Below are 16,999 nucleotides of genomic sequence, written 5' to 3'. Positions count from 1 at the left end.
GCCATGTCGCCCCCATAGTGTCATTAGCATCAGTAGCCTGGCTGATAATGTACTGTTAACATCAGTAGCCTTGCTGGCTGAGATTGTGTTGTTAGCCTCGTTAGCCCTGCTGGCTGATATTGTGTCATTAGCCTCAGTAGCCCTGCTAGCTGACATTGAGTCATCAGCATCAGTAGCCCTGCTAGCTGACATTGTGCTGTTAGCATCCGTGGCACTGATAGCTGATATTATACTGTTAGCATCACTAGCCCTGCTAGCTGACATTGTACCGTTAGCACCAGTAGCCCTACTGGTTGACACTGTGCCATTAGCATCAGTAGCCCCGCTAGATGACATTGTGTTGTTAGCCTCAGTGGCACTGCTAGCCGCTGTTGTGTGGTTAGCCTCAGTAACCTGGCTGGCTGATATTATACTGTTAGCATCACTAGCCCTGCTATCTGAGATTGTGTCATTAGCCTCAGTAGCCCTGCTAGCTGATATTGTGTCATTAGCCTCAGTAGCCCTGCTAAAACACTGCTTCGCTGTGTCACACTCTCACAAACTGACTGAAAGCATTGAAATGGAATCATGAGCACAGGAATATTTGCATTTCTGTGGGAAAACACAGGGATTTGCTGTACGAGCTCTAAGCAGCAACCTAACCAGTTTTGTATGGAGCCATTGTACCATTACAGGGGAGCATTCAATCATTCAGTTCCCATCAATACAAGGGCCCAGCGAAACTCAATACAGCAAATAACATCACACTGCGGGCTGCTGGGAATTGGAGTCCTATTCACATTGTGCTGTTGGGTTGTGGTAATCAATGCGGTTTCCCTTGGGATTCAAGCACCAGACACATGTACACTATCAGAAATAAAGTGACAATGGAGGTTTTGAGTTTTTGTTCTTCAAGGATCTAATTTCCACAAATGTACCCTGAAAGTACAGTCATGTGCTCTTTGGGTACAAATGAAAATGTTTTCCAAGCCAAAAATCGGGCTTGGGGAACATTTTTAAGTATGTATAGCAGGGGTGTCAAACTGAATTCCCAGGGGGCCGCACTGTCTGCCGGTTTTTGTGGTTGCCTTTTAATCAGCTGTCAATTAAGGCCTTGAGAGCAAGGTGTGTGGATTCTTTACCCAATCAAAGACTTAAATGAACCACAGGTGCCGGGAACAACCGGAAAACCAGCAGGCACTGCGGCCCTCCAGGACTGGAGTTAAACCTGCAGACACTGCGGCCCTCCAGGACTGGAGTTAAACCTGCAGACACTGCGGCCCTCCAGGACTGGAGTTAAACCTGCAGACACTGCGGCCCTCCAGGACTGGAGTTAAACCAGCAGACACTGCGCCCCTCCAGGATTGGAGTTAAACCAGCAGACACTGTGGCCCTCCAGGACTGGAGTTAAACCAGCAGACACTGCGGCCCTCCAGGACTGGAGTTAAACCTGCAGACACTGCGGCCCTCCAGGACTGGAGTTAAACCCACAGACACTGTGGCCCTCCAGGACTGGAGTTAAACCTGCAGACACTGCGGCCCTCCAGGACTGGAGTTAAACCAGCAGACACTGCGGCCCTCCAGGACTGGAGTTAAACCTGCAGACACTGCGGCCCTCCAGGACTGGAGTTAAACCTGCAGACACTGCGGCCCTCCAGGACTGGAGTTAAACCAGCAGACACTGCGGCCCTCCAGGACTGGATTTAAACCAGCAGACACTGCGGCCCTCCAGGACTGGAGTTTGCCACCTGTGATATATAGGGTTCAGCGACAAGAATCTGTACCTTGAATTTGGCCGTTCGTGGACCTTTATTTCTGAAAGTCCATGGCAGAGACGAGGAGAAGATTAAAAATCTGGCTCTGGGAGACGGCGACCAGCCAGAAGAGCCAGTTCTCGCCGGAGCTGGGAGATGAGTGTGTGGCGTGTTCCCAAAACCATCGCCAGGCAGCACCTGAGGCTCATTAGCACGCCCGGGTAGCCACAGGTGTGCGTCTGCTCCGCCTCCCCCCCCCCCCTCACCCCCCCGCATTCCCGGAGCTGCCTCCCACGCCAACAGAGCAGTGCAGTGCATTCTGGGATTGCGCAACCCTTTACTGATTAACTCTGGAAGCTTCTCTGCTGTGATGCCTCAAGGCCTGGCGGGGAGCCGGCCTTTCTGCATGCCACTGCTGCAGGGACAAACCACCGCCGCGATGGGAGAGACGAATGTGTTTTTATACGTGTACGCGGTTCTGTGCCGAAGCCCTGGGGCCGGTTGTACAAGCTGGAGGTGTTGAACTGTTAAGTTGGTCGTAGTTACGTCTGGCGTTTGGTGTGGACAGATTACTGAACGTTATCATTCCGTCAGTGTGGACACTTACGTCGTTGTAGCTATAGTTATAGTTATTGGCGTGGACAGGGCAAGTGAGTTCAGTCAGTCGGCGTTAATGGCGATGGTGGGAGGTGAAGTCCGTGGATGATTGGCTGGACTACATCTCCCATCAGCGCCTCTGTGAAAATGTAGTTTTTTCCACCGACTGTTCTCTCCAAGATGGAGCCCCCATTGCAGGTGGGGGAGTTATATAAGTGCGAGGAGCTGGTTCACGCAGGAATCTGGAGGGCTCTGAAACAAGTAGCTAATTAGTAGTGTGCCAGATTAGGTAGGGTTGAAATTAAAAACTAAAGGATGGTAGATCTCCGGGAACAGGCTTAGGCAGGATTCTCCCTCCGAAGCAGATGTTCTGACCTGCGAGGTCTTCCGAGTATTCATCATGTCCATCTGGAGCCGACACACTACAGGAGCAGAGCTGGCTCGAGGCAAGGACCAAAGGACAGCGTTTCAGATAGCCGGTTCTTAAGGTTACGGGAGAATTGCCCAACTTCAGCGACATAAAGGTCAAAGCACAAGAAATCATGTTGTCACTTCAAAGGGCCTCTCTGTCAACAGTATTTCACATTCACCATGAACAGAATCAAAATGGGAAAATCTAAAAATAAAACTTCAGCAGGCCTGATGTGTAGTACGTCCCGACTACATCTCGCAGCAGAAAACAATCGCTGTTTTTCAAGCATCTTTACTAGTTTTAATATGCTGTGGCCATTAATAAACGTTTTTTCTATCCGTTTCAACTTCTGTTTTAAGAGCAGATTTGTAATTGCTAACCTTCCTCTCTCAGTTGTGCGTGGGTCTTTGTGGAATGAGTAGGAATCGGGTCTAATGTTTTTCTTTCGACATTGACTGGCATATGCTCAGGGTCCCCTGCAGATATGAGGCAAGCCAGACAGACAAGAGGTGACTTTGTACTCTCCATGAAGGGTAGAGCGACAACACTCACACTGGGTTTTAGTGCAGCCAATTAAATATTTCCTAACATCTGCCTTTGCTGCGATTTTGCAGTAGTTAAGGCATGCTGGATCGTGGGGAAGTCTGCCATAGAGGATTTTTTGGACAGTTCCTTGTTTTCAACACCCCTGTAGGGGAAATTTCTCAACTGATTTAGGTGCTGTCATGCTATGAAGCTCCGCATTCAGCAGATCATTACTTGTACCATGACACTGCCAGCGTGATTAAATCTTCTGGGCTTGATGGCGGATCTCCATCGGCCATTCGCAGATTGGAGTCTGACAAAATGTTACTTGTTCATTTCCTAATTGTTTGATAATTAATTGACGTAACATTTATGTTCATCGTCAATTTCGCTACGGACTTAACGGAAGCTGCGTCTGTTGGGCTGCAGCCGAGTCTTACGCAAAGGGCCTCTGGAGGCTGGTCCACACGGAAGAACATTTCAAAGACATAACCTTCACTGTGACGAACAGGCAGTGCCCTGAATGCAGTAAAAAAGGACATGGTGGCAAGTGTGTGTGTGTGTGTGTGTGTGTGTCAGTGTGTGTGTGTGTGTGTGTGTCAGTGTGTGTCAGTGTGTCTGTGTGCGTGTGTGTGTGTGTGTGTGTCTGTGTCCGCGTGTGTGTCAGTGTTTGTGAGTGTGTGTGTGAGTGTGTGTGTGAGTGTGTGTGTGTCAGTGTGTGTGTGTGTCAGTGTGAGTGTGAGAATGTGTGTGTGTCAGTTTGAGTGTGTGAGTGTGTGTGTGTGTGTGTCAGTGGCCTGAAAAAGGACATGAGGAATACATGGTGAGTGTGTGCCATCATTCAGACGGCAGTGCTCTTGGTGTATTAAAGCGGTGGGCTGGGATTGGGTGCAGTGCTCTCGGTGTGTTAAAGCGGTGGGCTGGGATTGGGTGCAGTGCTCTCGGTGTATTAAAGCGGTGGGCTGTGATTGGGTGCTGCAGGTTTGCTGCGCTGTACGCGTCTTACAGACGACTTCGCTCCGACTGATGTGAGTGGTGACAGTGTCATGTTTACAGTGGTGGGTGAATCACGACTTGAAGAACATGCTTTACTGAAGATGAGCCATCAGATCATTGTGCCTTATGGAGGATATTTCATGTTTTAAAAATATGGTACGACGACGTATGTTACATTTTTATGTTAATGTTAGTTCAAATATTCACAAAATATCCTAAATAAATGTTTAAAATTCTTATTTCAAAACTAATGTAAAGCTCTACATGTAGAGGTTGTTTTGATAATTTTGTAAAAGGACCTATCAATCGTCCGCAAACTTCAAAAAAAGTTTTCATTTCATGACCTGAATTTATTTTCGATATGTACAGAAAAAAGAGAGGAAATGGAGGTATTTAGTCTAGACCGGCTAGATCTACTATCCTGTCGGTTTTCATTTGTTTGGGTTGGAGTGAAAACCTACAGGACAGTAGATCTCCGGGTCCTGGAGAGCTGCAGGGGCGTGCTGGGGTCCTCACTCCTGGTCCTGGAGAGCCACAGGGTGTGCTGGGGTCCTCACTCCTGGTCCCGGAGAGCCGCAGGGTGTGCTGGGGTCCTCACTCTGGTCCTGGAGAGCCGCAGGGTGTGCTGGGGTCCTCACTCCTGGTCCTGGAGAGCCGCAGGGTGTGCTGGGGTCCTCACTCCTGGTCCTGGAGAGCCGCAGGGTGTGCTGACTCTTATTATGACGACTCAGCACTTAATTGATTACACAATTAACTCGCCTCACCTGGTTTTCTTGGGTATGAAATGGTTGCTAATATTAAGGGCGGGAAAACCAGCACACCCTGTGGCTCTCTAGCACCATGCCTGAAGATCACTGGTCTGGACTGAGATGAGACGGGAGGAAGAGAGGGCGTGGGATGGGGAACAGGGGAACGTCGGCACTGGAAGGTGTGGGGAGGGAACGTCGGCGCCGGGCGATGGCTTCACGCCCCAGCGGGAGGGCCGCAGCTTCTGAGGGGCGGGGGGCCCCCGCTCCGTCTCCATGGTGACCTGCGGGGCCGCGCGCCGAGGTGTGAGCGCGCGCGTTCCTCGCCGGGGCGACGGGGCGGTGGACTCACCCCTGAGTCACGGCTCCCGAAGCGGGAGGGGCGTCACGCGGGGAATCCCAGGCGCCCTGGGAATGTTGCGTCTGTCCCACGCCGCTCAGACACGCCGCCGACGGTGCTCACGTGTGAACGCGCGAGGCTCTCTCCTCTCTCTCTCTCTCTCTCCCTCTCTCTCTCTCTCTCTCTCTCTCTCTCTCTCCTCTCTCTCTCTCTCTCTCTCTCTCTCTCCTCTCCCTCTCTCCCTCTCTTCTCTCTCCTCTCTCTCTCTCTCTCTCTCTCTCTCCCTCTCTCTCATCTCTCTCTCTCTCTCTCTCCTCTCTCTCTCCCTCTCTCTCTCTCTCTCTCTCTCTCCTCTCCTCTCTCTCTCTCTCTCTCCCTCTCCCTGGGAACGTCAAACGCCGCTTTTAAACGCGGTTCATTTAACCCTCTCGCCGTAGTCGACCGGGGGGTTTCGGGTGCGTTGCGAATGTTGCATCAGCGGCGCGAGGAGAAATTATTTTTATCAGCGAAAGAGGCTCTTACACAAGCGGGTTATATAACCCGCTCGGCGTCCGTTTTAAACATTTCCAGTCGAAGACGTGAACTGAACTGTCGGGCAGCTCAGTAGTAGAAGCTCCAGCAGGTCAGAGTGGGGGTAACGCATTCTTTTTAAAGCAGTTTTACTGCAGGGCTACGCTCCAGCTACCTGCAAGTCAGACACCTGCCTGACTGTTGTAAGGCCCCGCGCACCGTGTCATGTACAAACAGGCCTTTGCACTAGCGATCGGCAAAAACACAGCCACAGCTGCCTAGGTTTACTGCTGTGTGTCACAGGCTAAAACACAACTGGGTATAAAATAACGGAAGCTTAAGTAGGTGATTGTAGCCCTTTCCCGAAATCCGTACCTCGGTGCACGTTCGTCGGACCGACCGACGGGCGGGGATCACGGGGGGGAAATGGCAGGACGTGTTGCTGAGGGGCATTGCGGGTCATGAGCCGCCCACAGCTATGTCTGTCCTGGAGTTGGGACTGGGATAGAGTGTAGAAATAAACACGCTGGGCAGGTGCGAGATACCAGGGCAATGCCATGAGGGGGCAGGACGTTGTTTTGTTTTTTCCCGACCGCTGTGACAGTGCCCTGTTGTTTTCAGACTCCAATTATGGCGGAATTGTTTTGAGAGAAGAACAGTGATGTGAGAAAAGCAAAGCCCCTCTGGGCTTCGTGCTGGTGCTCAGACATGGAAGTCCGTCTGTAAGGATAAATACACTGTAAAAGAAGTCTGTTTATTAAGGGTTTAGACTTAAAGTCTATTCTTTTTCTCTCAGGTAGAAAATGTGAGCTTGTTTGAAGTTACCTTTTGTCTTATTTGGCTAAAGAAAGTAATAGAAATAAGACTTTTAAGTATAAATGGCCTCTAGCCTTGGGGCTAAAGTACATGACTGGGACCCAGGAGGTTGGTGGTTCAAGGCCAATGTAGCCACGATAGGATCAGCACCTTTAATTACCTGCATTGCTCTAGGGCGATTGTCTCCTTAGTCTAATCAACTGTAAGTTGCTTTGGATAAAAGCATCAGCTAAGTGAATGATTTATTAAAATAATTTAACCATATGATGGGCACCAGGGTATAAATCAGCATCCACCTTTTCCTTAGGCCATTACCTGTAGAGGCAGGTAATTTCCATTAGGGCAGGAATCCGTGAGGGCTGAGGACTGATGGTTTTCCATCCTCTCTCTTCCTGGGGAGTCGGGTGTGAAGGCAGACAAGTCCGGCCCATCAGTAGCACTATTACCCAGGAGAAAAGAAAAACCGCTGCTGGCTTTGGATTCAGTTGATGATCCCTGCCTTAGGGTTGAGGGTTGCTGTTATCTTTATCCCTAAATTATAGGGACATCGGGAGTATCTGTAGATACCGACTGTCTCTGAGACACGGCCCCTTCAGTGAACGCTGAACAGCCTGCTTCGTCCTTCTCAGGGAAACGAGGGAGGGAGAGAGAGAGAGAGAGAGAGAGAGAGAGAGAGAGAGCTCCAGGGTGCTGACCCAGAAATTCACCCCCTCTCCAAACCCCCCCCCCCCCCAAAAAAAAAAAAAACTAATGATGATTTTCTCTGACTGTCTGGCTGTGTGGGTGCCCTCGCCCTCCCCTGTCTCCCCTGTCTCCCCTGGCTGTGTTCTCTGTTCGACAGGGTCTGAGGTTCGGCCCTGTGGCCCCACGTTCCAGGGGGACTTCTGTCGATGCCCGTCATAAAGCCATTCAATAGGACTGTTCACTAAACTAGACATGAAGATGCAACAGAGAAGGATTATGAAAAACAGGATACTTGATCTTACCCTTAAAGGGCCAGTGTGGGTGCAGGGTTCTGTTCCAACCAAGCACACCTGACTCTACTAATGGTGGTGCTTTAATGGATGCTCAGTACAATCTGGTGTGTAACTGCTTGGTTGGAACAGAACCCTGCACCCACACCGTTGTGGGTAAGATTGAGTGTCCCTGTGATAAGAGATGGGAAGAGCAGGCTAGACACCATGTGCAAATCTCATGTGTGACTACACCAGCACATGCCAATGCAGTTCTTCAGTCTCCCTTTCCGTTCCCTGAACCGTCTCCTTCAACTGTCCAATGCCCTTGCAGTGACCACGCTCCCACCAGGGGGAGCTGTGGAGCGCTGTGAGCAGGTGGCAGCCGGGGGGGAAGTCCATAGAAGAAGAGAGCGTGCGAGCACACGATTGATGAGAAGAGGAGCAGTCGATGGGGCCGACCGATCCGGCTGTCTGCTCACCGCAGGAACGGCTCAGAATAGCACAGCAGCAGCATTCCCGCCCGGGATTAAATAACCTCCGCGCTCACGTGAGGGGAACGCCAAACTGACACGTCCTACGTAGTCTGCGCTGAGAGGAAGCTCATTTTAAAACGTCGCAGTCACTTGTGTTCACTCGCACACAATTTACGCAGCGAAACCGACACAATAATGGCCGTGACTATAAAACTGTGACTAAACCCACACTCAGTCTGGCTGTAAATCGCGAGGCCTCGAAGCCCCCGGTAGTCCCCGTTCACTGCATCTCTCTGTTTGCTCCGGTCCCGTCTGTGTGTCCCTGGTGTCTTCGCACAATGAGCGCAGTGTTTCCCGGGAGCCGCCGCGGGCCGTTCTCTGCAGATAAGCGTTTAAGGAAGCGGTCCGCGCGGGACGCTACATCTGGCTACCTCCCAGCGCAGCCCGGCTGCGTGCCGCAGTGCCGCTTGGCCTATTTTCAGAGATTCGGCCTCCCGCCCGGGCCCAGACAAGGAGCCTAACGGCGACTCGCCTGCTGTCCGTGTCGACCGGGCCTTCTGGCTCCGTCTGCGCCCCTTGCTCGCTCACTCGCTGGCTCGCTGGCTCAGAGACGTAATTGTTTGTTTACGCGGCGCAGGATGTCGGGGGCTAACCAGCCGTGGCTAACACCGGCAGTCATCTCAGGTTTAACGCGAGCGCTAATCTGCCCTCTCGGGCGCCCTGCGGTAGCAGACGAGCGAGGACATAAGACCCGACGCAAGGGAGGTACGCGCTGCGGTCCAAATCGCATGAATGTCACGACGCGTTACACGTTCAGTCGCTCCTGTAAAATCCACACGCCCCGGTGTGACCTTCATCATATTACCCCCCTGCCTTTCGCACGCAAGGACACGCAGACAAACATGACAGTGCGGATTAATAATAATATGAAGCTGACGACGCAGCTGTGGCCAGTAAATAATGTTGTGTAAAGCTGAGGGTCTGACCGTGTCATAACGGTAACACGCCGTGGTCGTAGGTGAGGATGTGCTGAGATACGGAAACTGATTCAGCCCTACTGATTCAGCCCTACTGATTCAGCCCTACTGATTCAGGCAAGATTCAGCCCTACCAAGGCCCTGGGCTCTTTCCAGTCCCTTATGTTTACCTCCTTGCTTCCTTTCCTTGCCTCTTTTGCTCACAAGGAAAGCAAGCGAGGAAAGGACACAAGGACAGAGGGGAATGGAGGGATTAGTGATTTAGGCAAATGGAACGCCCTTGCTACTTCAAGTGTCAGTTTGAAGCCACGTCAGTTACAGATGTGGCAGCTGAAAAACAGTCAGTTAGAGACAGTTGAATGGCAGATGAAAAGACAGTACCCGTTGATCATTGAAACGTGCGTTCCGGAAAAAAAACTGTTAATACACTTGTGTTCTTTTCTTGCTCAAGAATCATTCAGGAGCCTGCTAGCTCCTCGCTCCCTCACTCCTCGAAGACATTACATTACATGCCATTTTGGCAGATGCCTCTTACCCAGAGCGATGTACAGTTGATTAGACTAAGCAGGAGGACAATCCTCCCCTGGAGCAATGCAGAGTTAAGGGCCTTGCTCAAGGGCCCAATAGCTGTGTGAATCTTATTGTGGCTACCCCGGGGATCGAACCACCGACCTTGTGCGTCCCAGTCATGTACCTTAACCACTACGCTACAGGCCACCCTCAAGAATCCTTCAGGAGCCTGCTAGCTCCTCGCTCCTAGCTCCTGCTCAGGAGGCTGAGTCCTGCTGCGTTTGTTGCCTTTGACACTTTACGTTGTGTTTTGTGTGCCTCTCTCTGCGGTGCAGGACGATGGCGGACCTGGACCTCAGTCTGAGCGACGCTCTGACGGACAGCGGGCCCCCGGCCGGCCAGGAGAACCTGGTGCAGCGGGACTTTGTGGCCTCGCTGGAGGCCGAGGCCTACGACGACCAGGTGGGCGAGACGGTGGGGAAGAAGGACTACATTCCCCTGCTGGACGACGACGACAAGAAGAAGGACGGTGAGTGGGTGGGGCTGGGGGCTGGGGGGGGCAGCCAATAGCCTGGAGCCTAGTACAGGGACCATCCAATCACGGTCCCCGTGGTCCAAGAACCGCTGGTTTTCCGCCCTCCCTTTACCCGGGAGTCAGGCGGGCAGACAGTCTGGCCAATCAGTAGCACCAATTGTTCAGCTAATTACCAGCGAGAAAAGAAAACCAGGGCTGGATTTTGATTTGAGGTCCAGATTTGATGATTGCTGGCCAAGTGGCTGAGTTTGCTTGAATGGGAAATGGTTGGTGGTTCAACCCCTCGCAGTGTAGCAACAGCTGCTGGGCCCTTGAGCAAGGCCCTTAACCTCACATTGCTCCAGGGGGGATTGGACCCTGCTTAGTCAAGTCAACAGTTAGTCGCTTTGGATAAAAGTGTCAGCTACATAACTAATGTAATGTAAAATTTGGTTCCTGGTCCATTCTGACTAATTCAGAATTTAGGGGAAAGGGGAAAGAGACAGAAGTACTGCAGAGGTACACCTGTGATCTAATTTCTCATGTCTGTATCTGTTCAAAGAACAAGTTTAGTTTGATTTGTTTCAAACAAAATACAGTCAAAGTCAACACTGATACATTGTGCAATCTGATATATTGCATTGGAATATTTTCCAATATGCAAATATTTTTTTAAATATATTTAAAGCTATTTTCCAGCGCTATTCCTTAGATGGGCCATGTAAAATTAGTCAGAGGAAGAAGACTGAAAAATTGTGATCGATGTAGACGCATAACCGCAATACCGCAACATGATCGTTATCGACAACCGCAGTGTGCCAGTACTCCATTTTGAGAGAGAGAGCGAGAGACGACAGATCCAACTTATGTGATATGAGGCCGTGTTCAAGCTGTCAGAATGGATGGGAAACGAAGCCCTTCTACTGCTCCTCCTCACCGAGTAATGAGATTACCTCTCATTGTTCCAATAGTCGTGACAGTTTCTGGCGAGCGAGCGTCGACAAGAGAGAACGAGCAAAATCTCCTGTGTTCTTTCACCGGGCACAATTACCAGGTGTCTTGTCGGTGAGCGTTGGGGGCTCTCACTGCCTGATTTCAAACGCTGAAATAAAATTAGCTTTTCGGCGCGGGCTCCTCGTGTTCTCGTGAGGTTCCCGGGGGAAAAGGCTGCAGTGTAATCCCCGGTCATTGTTGGGGTCGGTAAGCCCTCTCTTAAGCGCGCTTTACGTTAAGCTGCAGTGATGAGTTGTGGTTAAGAAACCTGCAATCATTATCGTGGAATTATGGGTTTGAGGCTCGGCTGGGGGGATTGAAGGCCTGGTTTCTGCTTCATCCCACAGCCACCCTATGGAGGGTCTGTTCGGTGCTGCCCAGAGACTGTATGGTGGTCACCTTCATACACTGTCAGAAATAAAGGGGTACAATTTCATGTACCTATAGGGTACCGCCCCAGCGATAAGCATTTGTACCTTTTTAGGCACTCTTCGTACCTAGCCAGCAATATATACGTAACGAATTTGTACCCAAAGAGAACATTACTGTTCCTTCAGGGTACAATTGGGAACAAAGTGTACCTGCACTGTCTCTTTATTTCTGCAATCGTTTCAGTCCATTGCAGATAGTAGCGCTCCCTACAGAGACGGTAAAATAGCTTTGCTTCCTTGTGGTTGTTTGGCACTAATGCAATGATGGAGAGTGGGGCGTATTACATTGAAATTGAGGAACGTGATGATGAGGAGGAATCCATGGCTGGGGAGATGATTTGCGCTGCGTCCGATGAACCGAGCCAGACGCCACCGGGAATTTAATCTTGCGAAGCAAATGTGACCTTCGTCATATTACCCCCTGCCTTTCACATGCAAAGTCGCACAGCCAATCATGACAGTGCGGATTAATAATAATATGAAGCTGCTTACGCAGCTGCGGCTGGTTAATGATGTTGTGTAAAGCTGAGGGTCTGACCGTGTCATACGGTAGCGTTGGCGTCATGCTGTGTCACAGAGAGTGTGTACCACCCATCTGGTGGTTCGTTTGCAGTCTCACTGTGCTCCTCTGATAGTGTGTCCGTGTGTCAGTCCTGGACGCAGTCTGTAGCGTGTTGATGCAGGGGGCAAAGTGTACGTCTGTGAGAAAAACTAAACCAGTGAGTTTGTGCCCGGATGTGACTGCGTCTGTATGTATGCTCCGGCAGTAACACGTGTGTGTGTGTGTGTGTGTTTGTTTGTGTGTATCCCTGTATCTGTGCGTGTGTGTATATGTCCATGCATGTGCGTGTGTGTGTGCGTGTGCCCGCGTGTGTGTGTATGTGCCCGTATGTGTGTGCCTGTGTGTGTGTGTATGTGTATGTGTGTGTGTGTGTGTGTGTGTGTGTGTGTGTGACCAGATGCAGTGCCAGTGTTGGGAAATGGAGAGCAGGAGTCCCATGGGGCACAAGACAAGGGTAAGAGTGATGCTAAAATCCTGCTCTTTCACCTCTGACCCCTGACCCCTGACCGCTCTCTCACTATCTCACTTCTTCACTCATTTTACTGTCCTTCTTTACATTCTGTACTTTTCGTTTTCGATTTATTTTTTTTGGTTTTGGGTGTGCCTGTTTTTGTTTTCTTATATGACCATCTTCATTGCGTAAACACAACAGCACATTATCTTAGCTATTGAGGATTTTGGGAAGTTTGTATAGGACTATAGCCTACCACTCTCTTGAATACTCCATCTAGTATTTTTTTTAAACCAAATTATTCCTGCAGCAATCATAGAACCTGTATATGTGGCTACGTATTGATCATAACGGCAGAATGCGATGGACGTCAACCTACAGTGTCTCACTTACTGCCAGATTCTTCCTGGGAACTGGAATCCCTGAGAATATTTGCTCTGATTCAAATAAGCTGGGTCCACCATTTACAACTTTGCGTACAGAAGCTGCCGGAATAGAATAGAATAGAATAGAATAGAATAGAATAGAGTTATGAAGCAGAAGTATTAAAGCTGCAGTGTGTTTTCAATACAAACACAGACATTCATCCAGTGACATTGTCCTTGTCACATGTGACCTGAATAAGTAGAAATGAAAATGAAGTTTTAGTGCAGGTGCACACATTCCCATTGACTACTTTGTCAGTCCTCTCCAGATCAGTGAATGTGGTAGACTGCATTCTGAAAGATACAATGGCTGTTCCTCAGAAATCGCTGAAATACATCAACAAGGTCTTCACTGAGTGGGAAGACTGCATGAAATGTACTGTCATGCAGGCAAAATAGAAAAATATTGCATTTACCCTGAGGTGGAAATCTGTATTTTATCCTAAACAATGGGGACTGGTCTCTGACATGCTTTTGGGCCGATGGGGATGATGAAAGAATTCTTATTTGACTTTTTCGTAGTTTTACCGTAATATCTGAATTATTGTTTCACTTTTTCGTAGCTGTACCGTAATATCTGAATTCTTATTTGACTTTGAGGTGCGTACTACTCTTCACAGTTAAACTGCGCTGCCCTCGTGTACAATCCAGCTATGAACCCAACTTGAAATTACCCGCTACTTTACCAGCTGTTTCAAAACCTAGCTTGAGCTGTTTTTCTCAGCATGGTTGTTTTACAGAGTAGCACGCACTCAGGCTAATAAAGCCCAGATATGCCTGTCACCGAAACCTCTCCTGATTTTCCTGTCTTTCTTTCGCGTCAACATGCTAAAATTACGTGCTGTTCAGCACCACCCGGGCGATAAGGTGCGGCTGCCATCTTGGCTCCGTCCGACTGCTTAGGCAGCCGTGTTGGGCTTACCTCCCGCTGTGTTCAGCTCTCGCTAATCTCACACTCTCAAATTCTCTCGCACGTTCTTAGCCTTGCAGTGTTTGCGGTTGCTGAATGTCACTTCTCTTTTGTCGCGATTAGCATTTTGCGCGAAGCGAAAGTTTAAGAAGCTCGAATACCGTCGTGTAAGCGAGTATACGATAGTCCTTGGTGTTCTCGCCGTATTGTGCTGGGCTCTGCTCACTGACGTTGCCTGTCTGTTCTGCTGTTTAAGCAAGACGGGCACACACCTTTAATATTCTGGCATTCCTATAATGCAAGCTAAAGGTCCCATATTGTGGAAAACAAAATGCTATTATAAAGGATTTGTAGGTGCTATAAAAACGCTGTGAAAGTATCATAACGCACAGTCCCCAAATAAATCCACACAATCCGTATTAAGAAAATGTGCATTAATTTGCATATATACGCCTTAAACCGGGCCCACCTCCAAGAAATCCAAGCCAATCAGAGCAGAGGTTCAGCAGATATCATCAAGACAGTCACTGAAACAACCATGTTCTTGGCATAGCTCATGAGAGGCGCTGGAGAATGGATAGAGATTGTTTTTGGTGCTTAAAACCCACAGAAACGTCTTCTGATGGATATCAGGACCAAAAATATAACGCTGGAACAGTGTACAATATAGGACCAATATAGTAGGGGTACACTCTTTTGTTTGGGAATAATCTTATTTGCGTAGCGTAGTGTGTAGGCCCAGTCCTCATGGGCTTGTAGGCACTGCTCTCTCTCCATCCCAGCTTTACTTCCACCACGCACTGAGGGGGGAGGAAGGAGGGGAGGGGGGGTCCGTGGGGAACATAAACAGGGCCCTGGGAGCTGACGCCATGGTAACCCTGCTGTAACATTCAGCTATGACCAGTTTGAAAGCCTCTAAACCTAGCTTGAGCTGGTCAAAACCATGTTGAGAATGGAGCTGGTCTGGGAGAATGGAATTAGCCTAGCTTGAGCTGTTTTTTTTTCAGCAGGGAAAGCAGTCTTCTTTTTTGTCATCTGTGTCTTTATCAATAGCTTGCCACTGTAGATTCTTCATAATTTACATCCTGTATTTGTCAATGATTGATAATATCTGGTGATGTTGCTTGTTAGATAACAGACTGATTATACAGTAGTTTTTCTTGGATCCTTGCTGAGTTCAGTTGTCTGTACGGAGGTGTTTGCATCAGCAATTTGGGTGTGCGTGTGTGGATTTGATTGTGATTTATTTTTAGTTCATTCAGTTTCATATTTTTAGTTTTGAACATTTTCTTTCATGCGTCATGCTTAAGAAACACAACGCTTGTGTGTTTGCTGTTCTAAATGCATGGAGGTGGGAGACTGCAGTGACCCATCACAAAGCTTTTTGCACAGGTCAGACTAAAAAAGCGCTTTTAATGCAAATCGCTCAGAAAAACACTTTCGGATCCAGAATTGATTTTAGAAATGAGTGCCTTCCTGTGTTACCCTCTGGCGATATGTCCACACCTCCCTCTCCCTCTCTCTCTCTCCTCTCTCTCTCTACTTCTCTCCCTCTCTCTCTCTCCTCTCTCTCTCTCTCCCTCTCTCTCTCCCTCCTTCTCTCCCTCTCTCTCCCTCCTTCACTCTCTCTCCCTCTCTCTCCCTCCTTCTCTCTCTCTCCCTCTCTCTCCCTCCTTCTCTCTCTCTCCCTCTCTCTCCTTCTTTCCCTCTCCCTGTCTCTCTCTCTCTCTCTCTCTGGCTCAAGAAAGCAAAAAGCTTTGGGAAGGGAAACCTCCTTACACTCTCAGAAATAAAGGTATGAAACATTCCTGAAAAGGCTCAAATGCTTGTCGCTGGGGTGGTGCCCAATTTGTACATACAATTTTACCCCTAGCCAGCAATATATAATTAATCTGGGAAAAAGCACAAGAACATTAATGTGTGTGTGATCCTTGAAGAAGGAAAATGTACGTCCACCGTCACTTTATGTCTGAGAGCGTATCTGCCCGCCCCACATGACAACCAGACCGCACATGAGACTGCAGAATACTGGTACATCACTAACCCTGTGATGTCACTGTGATGTCACTGTGATGTCACTGTGATGCCACTGCACTGGTGCATGCGTCTGCATGCTGTGATTGGTGGAACCCGCTCCCGCTTGACGACGGGATTGGCTGTAGAGTTCTGCGGAGCTTTGGGTCATCCCGTCTGCTGGCCTTGGTTCCCACTCAGGTTCTCAGTTATTCTGATAAAACACGGACACATTTTCATCAGCTCTTGCCGGCTTGCTGTCTGTAAGCCCGTGTGTTTGATGGATAGAAAAAATGACTGTGCTTTTTTTTTTTTTTTTTTTTTTTTTTTTTTGGAAAGCTGTACAGTGAATTTGTACATATTTTAAATAAGATAACCTCTCTCCACAATCAGTTTAAATCTCTAAATAGGTTATGTAAAGACTTATTTTAATCTGGGAGATTTTAAATAATCTTCTAGAGGATGCCTTTAATAAAAGGGCCTCTGGGTGGCACCATTGCGCCAATATTTCCTTTTATCTGTTTAACCTGGGGAAAAGATATTTATGCGCATCAGATGCATTAATCATCTTTATTATTTATTTGTCATTTGGGAAGAAGTGGAACCCAGTAGAACAGAGAACTAGGTCAATGTATTGAGAACATGAGTCGCCAGCCAAAGCCAGAAGTAATGCTTATGGTTATGAAACATCTGCAGTAACGCTTATGGTTATGAAAGAACTACAGTAACGGTTATGCTGCGGCACAGTATGGGGTCTTTGCATGGCATGGAGGGGCTTGTTGGCATGCTAGTCGTGGGCAGGGGGATTGTGGGTACTGTAGTTGTGGTCCTGTTGTGAGTCTACACTAACCAGCATTCTTATTCTCTCCCTATCACTCCTTACGCCCCCCCCCCCCAACCATACCCCCCCACCCTATCCTCCATCATAACTCACACGCTCTCCTCTCCCACCACCCGTTCCTCTCCTTATCATTTTTTCTATCATTCCTTTACCTCTCCTTTTCCTCTTTCCTCTCATCACCGTTTGTATTTGTTTCCTTCATCTTCATCCTCCCTGTTCCCTGTTGTCTTCTCTCTCCAGTGGATTAGAGAGCTGCAGACTTGACTGA

The 16,999-nt window shown here is 49.0% G+C and overlaps 1 protein-coding gene across 1 annotated transcript in view; it reads left to right on the top strand.

Annotated features, from left to right (window-relative positions):
* LOC133125973 (uncharacterized) overlaps window positions 1-16,999 on the top strand; it is a 58,658-nt gene that overhangs the window by 10,069 nt on the left and 31,590 nt on the right. Inside the window, exon 2 of the mRNA XM_061237734.1 lies at window positions 9,927-10,120. Within this exon, the coding sequence (XP_061093718.1) occupies window positions 9,931-10,120 (190 nt within the window). The 5' untranslated portion in view covers window positions 9,927-9,930. The remainder of the gene's footprint in view (window positions 1-9,926; window positions 10,121-16,999) is intronic.

The sequence above is a fragment of the Conger conger genome, chromosome 4 (assembly GCF_963514075.1).
Source record: "Conger conger chromosome 4, fConCon1.1, whole genome shotgun sequence".
NCBI classification, from domain to species: domain Eukaryota; kingdom Metazoa; phylum Chordata; class Actinopteri; order Anguilliformes; family Congridae; genus Conger; species Conger conger.
The sequence above is the reverse complement of the archived record's forward strand: the minus strand, read 5'-3'. Positions and strand labels throughout refer to the sequence as shown.